This window comes from Crassostrea angulata, unplaced genomic scaffold, assembly GCF_025612915.1.
Source record: "Crassostrea angulata isolate pt1a10 unplaced genomic scaffold, ASM2561291v2 HiC_scaffold_87, whole genome shotgun sequence".
In the NCBI taxonomy this organism is placed as follows: domain Eukaryota; kingdom Metazoa; phylum Mollusca; class Bivalvia; order Ostreida; family Ostreidae; genus Magallana; species Magallana angulata.
Window position 1 is genome coordinate 11,778 of NW_026441642.1, and position 14,060 is coordinate 25,837.

The window sequence follows — 14,060 nt, forward strand, 5'->3', positions numbered from 1 at the left end:
TCTGCTCATGTGCGATAGTTATACATATTATACTAAAAAGTGGTACTTGAGCAAGCCTACGCTCAATGTTTCCCAGTCGAAAAACCATCGGAAAACACCCATATTTTGCTACAAAACATCAGTTTATTAAAATAATGCAATCTTCATGACGTCATTACTACATTATGACGTTACTGTGGTGATAACCTTTTACACCATTATTTCCAATATGATTTTAACTATCTTTTACCTTATTTTTAAAGCTCTTTCTAAAACTTTGATTTTGGGGGCAAAAAATGCATAAAACCGAACATAGTCCTTTGTCACAGTGACTATAAGTGCACTAAATACCATTGAATGAGAAATGTTGTCTTCAGGTTCTTATTAAAACAAAAATCTCTCTCTCTCTCTCTCTCTCTCTCTCCAAACAGATTGTAAACAGTTAATCTATTTTATTTTTGACATACATATAAAACAACAGTAAAGTCATTACAACACTGAGATCCTGACAACAAATAACAAAAACAGAGGTATAATTGTAAATAAATACTTCAGTTCTTGGGAACACATTTCACGTTTGATATTTCATCACTATACATGTACAGTGATATCTTAATATCTGGTTTTAGCACAATATATAGAGAAAATAAATAACTATAATAAGTACATTAAACAGAAAAATATGACAGCAAAATACAATATGGATCTATGTATATTTTGCAAACCACGGAAAATATGTACCAATTTCTCCAATCTGAGAAAGCTGTGTACACCCTGCATAATGGCTTAAAACAATTGTATCCGTTTTGCATGGTTTATAAAAATACATATTTAGTGTCTGTTGTATATCAAGACAAGATCGTTTTAGTAAAATAAAATCATGTGCTAGATTTAAACTACAGTTCATTGATACCATACATGACAAATACCTTGTATTATTTTCACTCATTTTAAAGAATATATACCCCCGGTATCCAAAGTTGATTTTCTTAATAATGGGCTATGTAATGAAAGTGCAATCACAAATAACACTACATTTGATGTTCTACAACATTTCATATATCTTTTTTATCTTGTTATCATGACTGTTAGGGATTATATATTGTGGATTTCATTTGTTCCACATTCTATAATGTGACAGGAGTTAAGTTAATAGGCAAGATAAAATAAAAATATGAGCAAATATTTAATTAAAGATAATAATATAAATGTGAAAAAGATAAATATCAATTTTTGTTTAATACTTTAAGAAAATATATTCTTAATCAAAAAATAAATATACAGGTATATTTTGTATGCTGAAGAATATGTACTTTGGTCCCACCTGAAAACACATTTTATCAATAAAATTCAATAAGAAATGGTGTAAAAGAACTCAGAATAAATTTCATTAGATGTACCTTCCTCATTCTGTCACACTATCAATATCTGTAACACATACAAAGATAACATTAGCTTGTACAACTTCCTAAGAAAAAAACAGGACTGGAATGAAACTTTAAAATGTATAGGTAAAATGGAATGTGGTAAAATATTATACATCAGTCTGTACAAATTATGTACATTTTTCACATGTATATTTTTTCTCAAATCACAGACCCTATTATCATTTAAACTACATGTTGTCCCTCAATATTCTAAAAGCTGTTTATCTGTATATACTAAAATGTTGATTTGTACTACTGTGGATAATGTACTATAATAATATGTTCTGGTTGCAAAGCACCAAGTTTAAAGCAGATAAAGAACTACATGTATAAACATTAACTGGAGTCCTTACCTAAATGACACATTGTACTGTAGTAATAGCACTTTGCCTATAATTATATTGCTATATGTTTGCTGCAATTGCGTGTTCTTTGGCAAAAGAAAAATGTGCGAGCCTTAAATTTCAGCACCAACAAATAATAATTAATTATAAACCACAATATGTTCCAAACAGTCATTCTCAATAAATAAAAGTAAAAACTATCACCATTTGAAAAACTGAGAGACTATCTTTTAAAAATGCAGTACCTTATGGCAATAACTTATTCCAATATCAAAATAATATTCTATCAAACAAACAAATGATAATATACGCCATCCAAAAGAATTTGATGCAGAAAGACAAGGTTAACAAATAAAAGTATACTAGTGAGTTAACAAACAAAATGATATGTTCAGAACAAACACATTGGTAAAAAAAAAATGTAAAATTATTTTCAATGCTAACACATGTGCATGTATTTGACTAGTTTATCAAATCTTTTAAAAAGCTTCACTCTGTATTTCATTAACATAACATCAACTTTAAATTCACATTCAGGTAAACATGATCAATTGAACAAAATAAAAGCACCTCATGCAGTGGAACCAGTCCTTCAACACTTTCATGCAGGAAATCTCCCCAATGACATATATGGTAACATGAATGACTCTATTCACTCTACAGTCAGCAGTAGAAATATGATACCATAGTAATTAAGTGAATGCCAGACTGTCTGTGGATTTCTGACTATTTCCATGTGCAGTTCTAGAGTTCTAGAAGGGAAGGGTGTTCCAGACCCCCTAATAAATTAAGATTTATCAAATTAATAACATAGTCAAATAGACTTTGGACCTTCCCTAACAAATACAATCCTCCTGTAGACCACTCATTAACAATTTCTGGATCTGCACATGTTCAAGCTCATTAACAATTTCTGGATCTGCACATGTTCAAGTTCTATGACTCTTATAAAAGATGACAAATGATGAATAAATAAGAATATTAAGTACTCTATCTTGGTGATTGTCATGTATGCCAAATACATGAACTCCAATGAGTAGGTAAGTCTAATTGTAATAAAAAATAATTAAAACATATAAAAATATATAAATTAAACATTGTGGCTAAAGAAGTGCTCCCATTGAACAATGAGTGATTACAAGTGTTCTAAAACTAAGAATATACATTCTATCTTATATACTCCTTACAACAAGAATTTAATGGCATACTTTAAAGCAACTTCTTTTTTGGTATAAATCATAACATTATACAGTAAAAATCTGGAAAAAAACCAATTATTGCTCTTTTATGCAAAACCTGCATTATAAATTGTCAACTTGGAGATCTACCACACTTAAGGCAGACAAAATACAAAGATACATCTATACCACTCACAACATTTATCCACCATTTACATTGGTTCAGAGGATATCCTCCATCTTTAAAGATCATCTCTGGTATTCTCATCTACCTGGGACATATAGCCAGTGGGAACCTCCGCCCACGACTGTCTGTGACCAGAGGCAAACAGCCCATATATGACACAGCCCCCCAGGTAGATCCCTGCAGCCAGGTAAAATACCACCTGCCATTCACCTTTATCATGCTGTAACAAAGAAAATTTACAATTCATTTTCTGAAGATATTTGGTCATTTAGACAAAATAATTTCCTAAGCAAGGACATCACTGAGATGGTGGCCATCTCAAAATGCACTCTTTAGTATAGAATATAAGGAAGAAATCTGTTGATGAGAAACGATGGTTTGACCTTAAGAAATGAACTATAAAGTTCATTTAAAGTCATTGCACATCCTTAATCCACAAACACTCTATTTGTGAAGTAGGAATGGTGGGAGCTATACAGTCTGGACTAGGTATTCATACAGATATGACATCGATAACATAGAAAATGAACTATCTTCAAGTTAACACAAAATGAGTGAAACATGGGCCAGGGTGATAAAACTGGATAGAAAACATGCTATAAACTAGAATTCTGCAAATATTGACCTTGACTTTTGACAAAGAAACTTGATTTAAGGTCACTGAACATGGGCAAAGTCAGATAAAGTTTGGGCTACATTGGGTCAAGAAGAGGGGTTTTGACTGTGATTAATAGAAATCTGCTATGATCTTGATCTTTGGTCTAGAAACTTGGGATAAGGTACCGCATAAGCAACAAGCATGATCCAGACCGAGCAACTGAGAGAGCAAATATTGTCTGAACAAGGATTTCTACAAAAGAGTTATGTTTTGACCTTTACTGCTAATCTGAAACATTGATAAAGATCAATACACATAAGATTAAGCCAGGGGGAGAGAACCTTTTGTATTAAACCGGGTTTTTACTCAGATATCTGCTTGACCTTGATCAATGACCTAGACAATTTGTTAAATGTCAGTTTATATTCTTTAATCAAAGATAATCAGTGAGTAAAGTATGATCCTTATTGGGCCAAAGGGAGAGAAATATAGTCTTGTCAAGTTATATCCCATCCAAAGGGATGTCATTGGATTTACAAGATTAATAAGCATGACACATTGTCTTGGAAAGGTTTCTGATTGTTGGTACCCAAAGAATATTCCTTTTTTTTATAAATATTTCATAATCAAATGTTCATATAACCAAATGTTGAGTACACAATAAGTTTTGAATCCAAGTTTATTACGAAAAATTCAGGTATATCCTCTTGTCATCAGCACCAGTGTTAACCTCATTTACCCTCTAACTCTTTGTACCTTTTAGTTTGAGTCAAGGATTTTTTGGTAAAAGCTGACTTAACCATGGAGATTTATTTGCAATTAACTCCAGTTTGTGAGATGTGTATACTTCCCTGCCCCTTAACTAATTGCAATTTCTGTCTATTTCCCCATATAAAGTGTTGAGATAATTTAAATTCACACTGGTATCAAAGTGTAACTCTTTGTCTTCCTCCACATTCAAAAAGCTTAAACTTCTTCCAGAAATGCATAAATCAAGTTATTTACACTATATGAGGAAACCGGGCATGTCCAAGATACTGAGAGGAAAACTGAGGAGTAACAGTTAAGGGAATTACAAGAAGTAATATCACAATGAACATAAACCATATTTCAATCTCTTGTACAGAGAAGGGAAATTACAAATAGTTAAGGAAGAAAGTACAGTAAAACACGGTTACGGTATAGCGAACACGCTTATAATGAATTGACGCTAACAGCGAAGTAAATTTCATTCCCCAAGTCTCTATTTCATATTGTAAACTTGACGGATATAGCGAATTACGCTTATAACGAAGTTAAATTGCCCGTCCCTGGGACTTCGTTATAAGCGTGTTTTACTGTAAATGGAAATAGTGCAATGAACTCAATAACTATAATCATTACACTGTTATGTGCATCTAGTACTAAGCGACAGATACATGTTGCAGACAGTATCAACATGCATTGCTCTTATATATAATGGAAAAACATCTACAGCAGTTGATAATTTTTTATTTATATGACATTGCTATATAATAAGTCATCGTCGTAACCCATGGGTTTTCTATCCGTTACACTGTTAAAAGCAGTGTAACGGATAGAAAACCCTTGGGTTCCGACGATGATAATAAGTAAAAAAGACTAAAAATATATGACAAATAGATATAACTTACCTGGTCACTGACTATCACACCAGTTAATGCTGGACTAACAATTCCAGGAATAGTAGCAAAGGTATTGGAAATTCCCATTAAGATACTAGCATACTAAAAATCAACAATTTTACAAATACATCTTGAGGTATAATGTTATAAGACTTAATTTAACAATTCAAGTTTTACAATGAATGATGATAACGTGCCGTTACCTGTGGAGCTATATCTAGATGATTGACACTGAACCCTCCCCAAGCAAAGCCTCCCAGCCCCACTGCGATAGTGAGGCAGACAATGGCTGCCACTGGGGTCATCACATAGCCGGCAGCAACCATAAACACCATCTGACTCAAGAAAGCTGCAATATCATGGAATGAGAAAATTGGTAGATATCTGTCTGCGTGCAATATCAACAACCTGAACGCACAGTAAAGCCAAAGGTAACACATTTTTATTGCAATTAGATTGATTGCTTATGTAGATAATAAAATAGATATGCAGCATGTAGAGATGGACCACCATAAGATGTTTAAGAACACAACCATTAAGTATATAACAAAATTTGTATGACTGTAATCTCCTTTTTCACTGAAGATACAAGCTCACTTACCTCCACATGTGAAGATTTTTCTGACTGCAACTACTGACATCTCAAAGCGAGCCAAGAGGTAGTCTGCCAGTAACCCACAGTTCATCACTACCAAGCCCATCACAAAGTAGGGCAGGGCAGCCAAGTATCCCGCCTAAACATAGCAAAAAGACACTGGTATATACATGTAAATAACTCTATCCAACATTTATCTTTCATGAAATTGCAGATAGCATACTGCATGATTATATTTTTATTAAGAAGTCTTGGCAACGACCTGTAATGTTTTGCTAAAAAATAATATAATAAATCATAACTTGCTCTCTCTCCATAATACATGTATGCGGTACTTACATTTTGCAAGTCAAAATTCAAAGCATATTTCATGAAACTTGGTAGCTCAGTTAACCAGGTGTAGAATCCCCAGTTTTCAGCAAAATGGGCAGCAACAATGGCCCACAGTGCTGGAGATCTTAAAATGTCCAACCATGGTGGGAGTAAATTCTGTTTGAAAATGAAAAAAAGATTAAATGTGTTTTGAAAAATTAATTGGATGAAAAGAACTACTTATGAATTCCTGAACTTAATTCTAGTTAATAATAAGTAATAGTTCATTCCTCAGTATTATTTTTTAGTGCCAAAAACATTGCCCATAGTTTTCAAGAGGTCATAATTATTTTTTCATTTCTCAAATATCAATTATTGACAATTACTAGAACTACAGTTGAACTTCGATATCTTGGACACTGATATCTCATATACAATGGATATGTCAAAGTGATTTGTAGTTCTATGTATGCAACAAATTAAGTTTAGCAATATACCTGTATTTGACTGGACTTAATCTGACATTGCGTACACAATATTACCTCTGTCTGTTCCTCTGTGTAACCTATACTGGACTGGATGTAGTCTAGTTCTGTGTCTGTAATGGTGGAATGTTTTGCAGGACTCTCTGCTATCATAAAACACCAGCATACAAACCACAGTATGCCAAAACTACCTGTAAAACAATGAGTTATTAGAATGCTTGATTCTTTAATTATTCTTTTATCTCAGGAAATCCTTCTTTAACGCCTTGAAAACATTGAGTAGACTTATAATTAGAATTCAAAATTATTCAAGGAGGGAGTTTAACTAAAATAAATCATTGCAAAGAGAATTCAATTAGAAAAATATTTCCAGAAATTCAAAATACCAAAACAGAAATTATGTCAGCGATGCAAAGTTTGGAGTTGGTATATTAGTTCAAATTATTAGACCTTAAATTTTATATCATGATCCATATAAAACCAAAAGATGGAATGCAATGGAAATTCAATGCTGTCAATGAATAGTTTTCATTACTATAAACCTAAGGTAAATAACTCACAAATGTGATCAGTCTGACTAAATAACATCACAGGTAATACTGTGGTTTCATCAATATTCGTTGAATACCATTTTTCGTGGATTTCGTTGTTTGGTTGATCCACAAAATTAAATGTTCATTGAAGTGCAATTTTTATTAACATTTTGTATTGAGAGGGTCATTGGCCACAAATTTAAGTATCCTTGAAACTGTTATTTTCGCTTTATCCATGAAAATTGATGCCCTTGAATATTAATGAAACCACAGTACATGTACAGGTATTTAAAACAGAAAAATAAAAATAAAAAAAAGTGAGTAGTAAAACAAATATATCATTCAATTGATAATCATGTCATGTTTTACCTGTTGTATTTACCTACCAAACAAATAGAAGATAGATGGCCACTTGTATCCTGCAGAAAACAGACCTCCAGATATCAGCAACGATAGCACTGTCCCAATATAGGAACCTATGAAAATTCCAGGGATAGATCGTAATGTATATCATACTAGAACTTAAGAACTAATGGTCAGCACATGGGTAACACTTGCTATGAGAACATATCAATCAGCTTCTGATTATCATAATACTTGTTAATGTACACCAAGGTCCTCTAAAATATTCCCTTCATTTCTTGCTATCTGATCATATCATCACTTCATTTCTATAATACAGTCACATTCAAAGTAGCCTGAGCAAATCCAAAAACATAGTATTAGGTTCAGTTTTCTAATTATCAATCTTCATATGGTGCCATGTTTACAGCCATGAAATTAAGTTCTAAAGGATTAAACTTTTTGAGATGGGTAAATCACACCTTGTTGAAAGCAAAATGGACAAATTTACTATGAACTACTAGCTTGTTTCATTCATTACAACATATATGAGGAAGTCCAAATTTATTATACATGTAATACATTTGCCACTATGTTGTATCATTTATTAAATGTATTATATTACCAGCTTATAACACAACAGAATAAACATATAGAATCTATCATTCAAACCTGAAAAAGCAAATGCAGCCAGTCTGGTTTTCTCCAAAGGTGGTGCCCATTTGGCCCATATGGCATGAATGGAGGGATAGGTAACTCCCTGAAGTCAGAAACAAGCCATATAGTTGTGATATGTAAATTTTTCTCATAATATAATATATATATATATGTATCATGTTCTCATTTTAATGGGCTTTAAAATACATGTACTTTGTTTTTCTTTAATCAGAAATCAAACTGTTAATATACATGTTTGATTACATTTCTCTTAACTTTTTCAATCTAACCAGAGGTTTGAGATCTATCCTAGCACAAATCCCATTTACTTTGTTCAAAAGGTGGATGGAATACAAAAATAATTTGTACACATATAACACACAGTGAAATAGGTACACCACTTTAATTACATTTATTTATCATTGTTGTCAATATTTGGTAAACTTTCCCCAACATACTCCTGTCTCGTTAATCTAACTGTATGGAATTAAAAAATCATGATTAAGAAACTAAGCAAAAATGTGGCAAAGCTTTAGAAATATCTTTCATTTCATTTTTAGGAAAATGTGGTGGGTTAAATTTGGCCCGTTAAAGGATTCATTCTCTTATGATATGATATATTGATCATAGCTGTGTTCATCTCTGATATCTGAGAGTTTATTTTGGAATATGGTTTCTCGTGACGGCAACCATGCAGACTAGATTTTTTGGTTGAAAATGAGTTAATAATTAATTGATGTTTATCAATATTTGCCTCAGTGCAGTAAAAGAGACAAAACAATTTCAAATGAATATGTCATTAAAGTGAAATGTCAAAAGTACTGCACTTATATATATTGGACTTTTTCTATATAGGTATATGCAGAAACAAAGGTAATATACCTCACACAGCCCCTCCAGAACTCTCACAACCACTAACAAAGTTATGTTGGGCTGAGCACAGAATGGGGTGAGGATAGTCAAGACTGCCGTTATAAATATCCCACCACCAAAGAGAAACTTCCCTCCAAACCGGTTGGCAAGGAAACCTATTGAAACATTGCAAAAACTGAATTAAGTATCCACCCTATCTTAAATTCAGACTTTATAAATCTGCTGATTATGAGCTATTTTTAAAGCTTCTGAATGTTATAGTTAAATGCAGTAAACAATTATTAAAACAAATTATACATTACATAAAAGTTTGAAAGTTAGAAATTTTTAAAATAAACTAGCTGATAATTCTCCACTTTATATGAATCACAATTCTAAATTCTACTTATTTAATGTTTACAGTATAATAGGATTTATAGAATTACAGACTGTTGTAGTGTTAATCCAACAAACATAAAATGAACATGTTTTATTACTCAAATCAGCTAAACTTAATAACAAAGATTTCATAATTTACCTCCTGGTAACTGAGTGAAGATGTATCCATAGAAGAAAGCCCCTAGAATGAGGCCCTGCTGTTTAGGACTCCAGTCAAATCCTGGTTCAATCAGCTAAAAAAATCATTGAGCTGTAAATTATCATCATCATCATTAAAATACATGTACCATTATATAGAAACAATTCTTTTCAAAAGGCCTTTTCCTTGGTTATCTGTATTTGATTAACAATATAATATGCATTATGATACAACACTATTACAGGATCTGCATATTTGCATGATAATGTAAATTCCCTATTTTACACGAGTACTTAATTCCGCAGTTTTGTATCAAATTGCGAGAATATAAAATCGTGATCAACATTTTTGTTATTAATAATTTCTTATAGTTCAAAACTGTCTGAAAAATAAAAGTGAGATTTAAAATTTGCGAGGGTCGCTCCTTGCAATTTTATGCGAAAATTAATTTCTCACGTTTAATTAGGAATCTACAGTAATACATGTATCAGCGTTTTAAGTAATTTCTGTTATCTTTAAAATGTAGAACTTTGTACTCTCAATGTTGTTCCAGGGGTAGCAGATATTACATGACATTCCTTCTACACAACATACAACATATTGGTTCTAGAGTCGAAGATTTAAAAAATTAACTACATGTATATGTTCTATTTGCACTGTTTTGCTATTAATAATTGCCTTTTTTTCTCCTAAATATAAATATAATTATTATATCTTAAATTCACTTTGAAAGGTATAGGAAGAGAATCATTTGAGAAATGCAATTCTCCTTTAACTAAGAATATTATGTCAACTTTGTTTGAAATTGGCCCATTGTTTCTATAGGGAAGATGCTGAAACTGTCAAAATGTAAAAAGTTTACAAACAGATATATTCCAGACAATGTAAGCATTAAAGAAAAAAGTGAGCAAGCTTACATACCACAAACTCCCCCATTACTTGACAATTCTACATATAATGACTCGCAGGGTACCCATCAAATACACAAAATGATTTGATAAAGAACATAACTTGCAAAATATTATCAGATGAAAACTTCCTGCAAATATGCACATCTTTTCCTTTCTCAACCACAAAATTCTTAATTCAAGAGGGCCAAATTTTCAGAAAAATAACGTTGATGGAATCGGAATTTCCTTGTAACATGTGTATCTAATCATGGTGTCCTAGTGTCCTATATATACCTTTAAAGTTTCAACAAACTCCTTACAGCGGTTAAAGAGGAGTTGTGCTTACGAAGAAACAGGACTGACAAACTGACTTTCAGACAGGTAAAAAACATTATACCCTTGCAACTTCATTGCGTGGGGCATAATATTCTTAAAATAAATTGATTTATAAAGATTTATATACCAATATTTCATTCATGTATTATTGGTTTCCTTAATTTTGGCATTCAAACAACAAAAAAACATTTACATAAATGTATTTTGCATTCTCATGTTATTATTTCATCTTTTAAAAAATATGTTGCATTTAATATTTCAACATATAACAACTTCAGAAATACATTAGAATTGCTTACTTACCGTACTTGACTCATTTGTGACATTGTATTTTGCAACCATAGCCACAATGGCTATGCTCAAATTTGCTCTTAAAGCATAAATATTACCTGAAAAACACAGTCAATGAACTTTAATAATAATCACAATACATGTAACATAATTTAAATTCATTTATAAATATATTTCCAACAAGAAATCATCTACTTTGTAGATGTACCAAAAACTTGCATATACATTTAATAAATAAACTTCATAAAATAACTTATAAATTATAACCTATAAATAATGCTTTGTTAGACATGTACTAAATTTTCATCATTATTATACACAAATCTGTACATCGATCAACATTATACATTGCATGATAATTGGGCTTCTCAAAAATTGCTTACAGAAGCCAAAAAAGGCCATGATTCCGACGACATATCTCTTTGGGAATCTTCCCAGGAAAGATAGCTTTTTGTTGCACAAGTCATGGCGTTCCTCAGCTGTCTGGAATGAGGCTGTTATTGGCCGTTTCTCAAGAGAACTCTCTGCCATGGTTATATGACTAGTTGCTGAGGGCTATTCACCCTTAAGTCAAGGCTAAAAAAATAATCAATAAGATCAAATTTAAACATACCCATGCAGTTAATTTGATACTGGTTATTTTATGCATTTTTGATTAGATTACGGTACATGTACTAAACTACGTAAGTGCTGCGATATTAGAACTGTTTTTAACAAGAGCTTGGACTTTTGGTGGGATTTTACTATCTGGTTTGCTCATCAAAACAAGCTGTCAAAAATTGACCTCCTTTCTAAGAGAACCTCATTTTTATTCATAGACTTTAAATTAAACCATTGCTCTGCCGTATGAAACTGACGTTTCAGCGAAATATACATCCCTGGATGAAGTTGGGCGAGTGTCATTGTGTTTAATGTATGCATATATATTAGAAAATTGCAGGAAAGTTAACCATGAATATAGACCCCGCCTTCATCAAATCGGAGTTTATCACGTACTGCCCAAAGTCCAAGCTCTTGTTAAAATGGTTCTAAATGAATATCCCAGTCGGGAATCATATGTACCGTAGTAGGAAAGGATGAATGAGCATATAAATACAATAATAATATATGGCTGGACCGGGAATCGAACCCGGGACCCCTGCAACTCTAGTCAGGAGCTCTACCACTGAGCTACCCAGGCCAATATCCACGGCCCATATAGCCCCAACTACTACATTCTTCCCTCCTTATATAGTCTTCGACCCATAAGGCCCAACACAATCTAATAGGAAAGGAGGAATATTGAAAACATATGGCTGGACTGGGAATTGAACCCGGGATCCCTGTAACTCTAGTCAGGAGCTCTACCACTGAGCTACCCAGGCCGATATCCAAGGTCCATATAGCCCTAACTACTACATTCCTCCCTCCTTAAATTAAGACTTCGGCCTCGAAGATCAACCGTGGTTCTTTCCCTGGCAGGAGTTAACCTGTCAGGTCCAGGGGGAGGTTACGGCACCAAATATAATAGGAAAGAAGGAATGAGCATAGCATATTGCTGGGTTGGGAATCTAACCTGGGACCCCTGAAACTTAGTCAGGAGCTCTACCACTGAGCTACCCAGGCGATATCCATGGTCTATATAGCTTAAACTTCTACACATATAATATACATTTGTAACATTTACAATGTAACAAGATGCAGGCATTTCTCAGAGTTTCAATTCATATGGACTTTTTAAAATATTTTACAAGGCATTTTGGTAATTTAGGCATTTCATTAATTCTATTAAACATAAACATAGAGTGTTCCAACTAAACAAGAAATCTGCATCCTCATTTTAAGAATGTTTCAGAGATCTTTTTAAAGTATGATCAGATGGCTCTATTTCAAAGTGTGGTGGTAAGATAGGTTCCAATACCAGCACCATATAACTATAAACATGGTCAGTTATAGAAGCTGACTAGGGATTCAGGGGGCCTGGGTTTAAATCCCATGTGTCTTTATTTCTCCCATCCCATTACATTTGGTGCAGTGCCATCCCCTGGCACTGTCAGACAGGTTAACTCCTGCCAGTGGAAGAGCCTGGGGTGATCTTCAAGGGTGAAGATCATTTAAGGGGAGAAGAATGTGATCATAAATGTGATGGTCAGACAGGTTCAAATGCCGGCGTCATATACATGTAGCTCAGTTGGTAAAGCACCTGACTAGAAATTCAGGGTGGCTGGGTTTTAATACCGGTCTGATCCGTAATAATTTTTCCCATCTCGTTACAATAGAAATAATTTCAATTAAAACGCACCAAAGAATCAAGAGATTGTGATGTGAATCATTAGAGCTAAAAAATCAAATTCTGACTAAACATGCTAAAGAAAAAGTTTGAATTTAACATACCATGGACGTCAGTATATTCGTCCCTGAACATAAATATACGTACATTATATCACATGCTTACATTCATTTCGGCAGGGACGTATATACTAATTAATTAAAGTCCCTGATTTCAGCTGTTCAATTAATAATTTTTGAAGTGACCAACACATTTAAATAAGTGTTCGATAAAATATCGACAGAGCTTAAGAAAAATTCAGCAACTTGCATCATGCATAAAATGAGTTTTCTCCAGTCACTTTAACTGATAAAGACATATAGATTGATCTACAGACCTCTTTCTGTTCACCATATGGTTTCACATGTCAAGTTTTCCGCCATCTTTTTTGTTTACGATTAGCATCCAACAGGGATAACGTACGGGCGTTCTCATTGGTTTACTTTTAGGGTTATCGAATTCTCACTGAACCAAACGAAATGCATTAAATTTAAGTGTTCATCTTAAAAACCAACTCATATTGAATCATTTTCTAATTTCCAATATAATAGCTCTAATTTTATTG

At 32.9% G+C, this 14,060-nt stretch overlaps 1 protein-coding gene across 2 annotated transcripts; it reads right to left on the minus strand.

Annotated features, from left to right (window-relative positions):
* Nucleotides 1–321: 321 nt before the first annotated feature.
* LOC128169032 (sialin-like) lies at nucleotides 322–13,990 on the minus strand. 2 transcript variants are annotated; one of them, XM_052835200.1, is made up of 14 exons: nucleotides 13,833–13,990; nucleotides 11,571–11,763; nucleotides 11,200–11,285; nucleotides 9,671–9,764; nucleotides 9,163–9,308; nucleotides 8,296–8,383; nucleotides 7,664–7,757; nucleotides 6,806–6,935; nucleotides 6,291–6,440; nucleotides 5,958–6,090; nucleotides 5,560–5,705; nucleotides 5,366–5,458; nucleotides 3,125–3,335; nucleotides 324–2,529 (listed from the first exon to the last, which is right to left on the minus strand). In XM_052835200.1, the coding sequence occupies exons 2-13, from the start codon at nucleotides 11,716–11,718 to the stop codon at nucleotides 3,171–3,173; spliced, it is 1,473 nt and encodes a 490-aa protein (XP_052691160.1). In that variant the 5' UTR covers nucleotides 11,719–11,763; nucleotides 13,833–13,990; the 3' UTR covers nucleotides 324–2,529; nucleotides 3,125–3,170. The 2 variants fall into 2 exon arrangements, with proteins under 2 accessions (XP_052691159.1, XP_052691160.1); XM_052835199.1 differs by having other exon boundaries at nucleotides 322–3,335.
* Nucleotides 13,991–14,060: the final 70 nt, after the last annotated feature.

Bases quoted from the DNA above. Each gene is read 5' to 3' on its own strand.
- LOC128169032 (XM_052835199.1), bottom strand. From the start codon at position 11,718: ATGGCAGAGAGTTCTCTTGAGAAACGGCCAATAACAGCCTCATTCCAG. The intron at 6,936-7,663 runs GTAAATACAACA...TTTTACAGGTAG, and splicing joins ATCTTCTATTTGTTTGGTAG to TTTTGGCATACTGTGGTTTG. The intron at 5,706-5,957 runs GTAAGTGAGCTT...ATGATATTGCAG, and splicing joins AAAAATCTTCACATGTGGAG to CTTTCTTGAGTCAGATGGTG.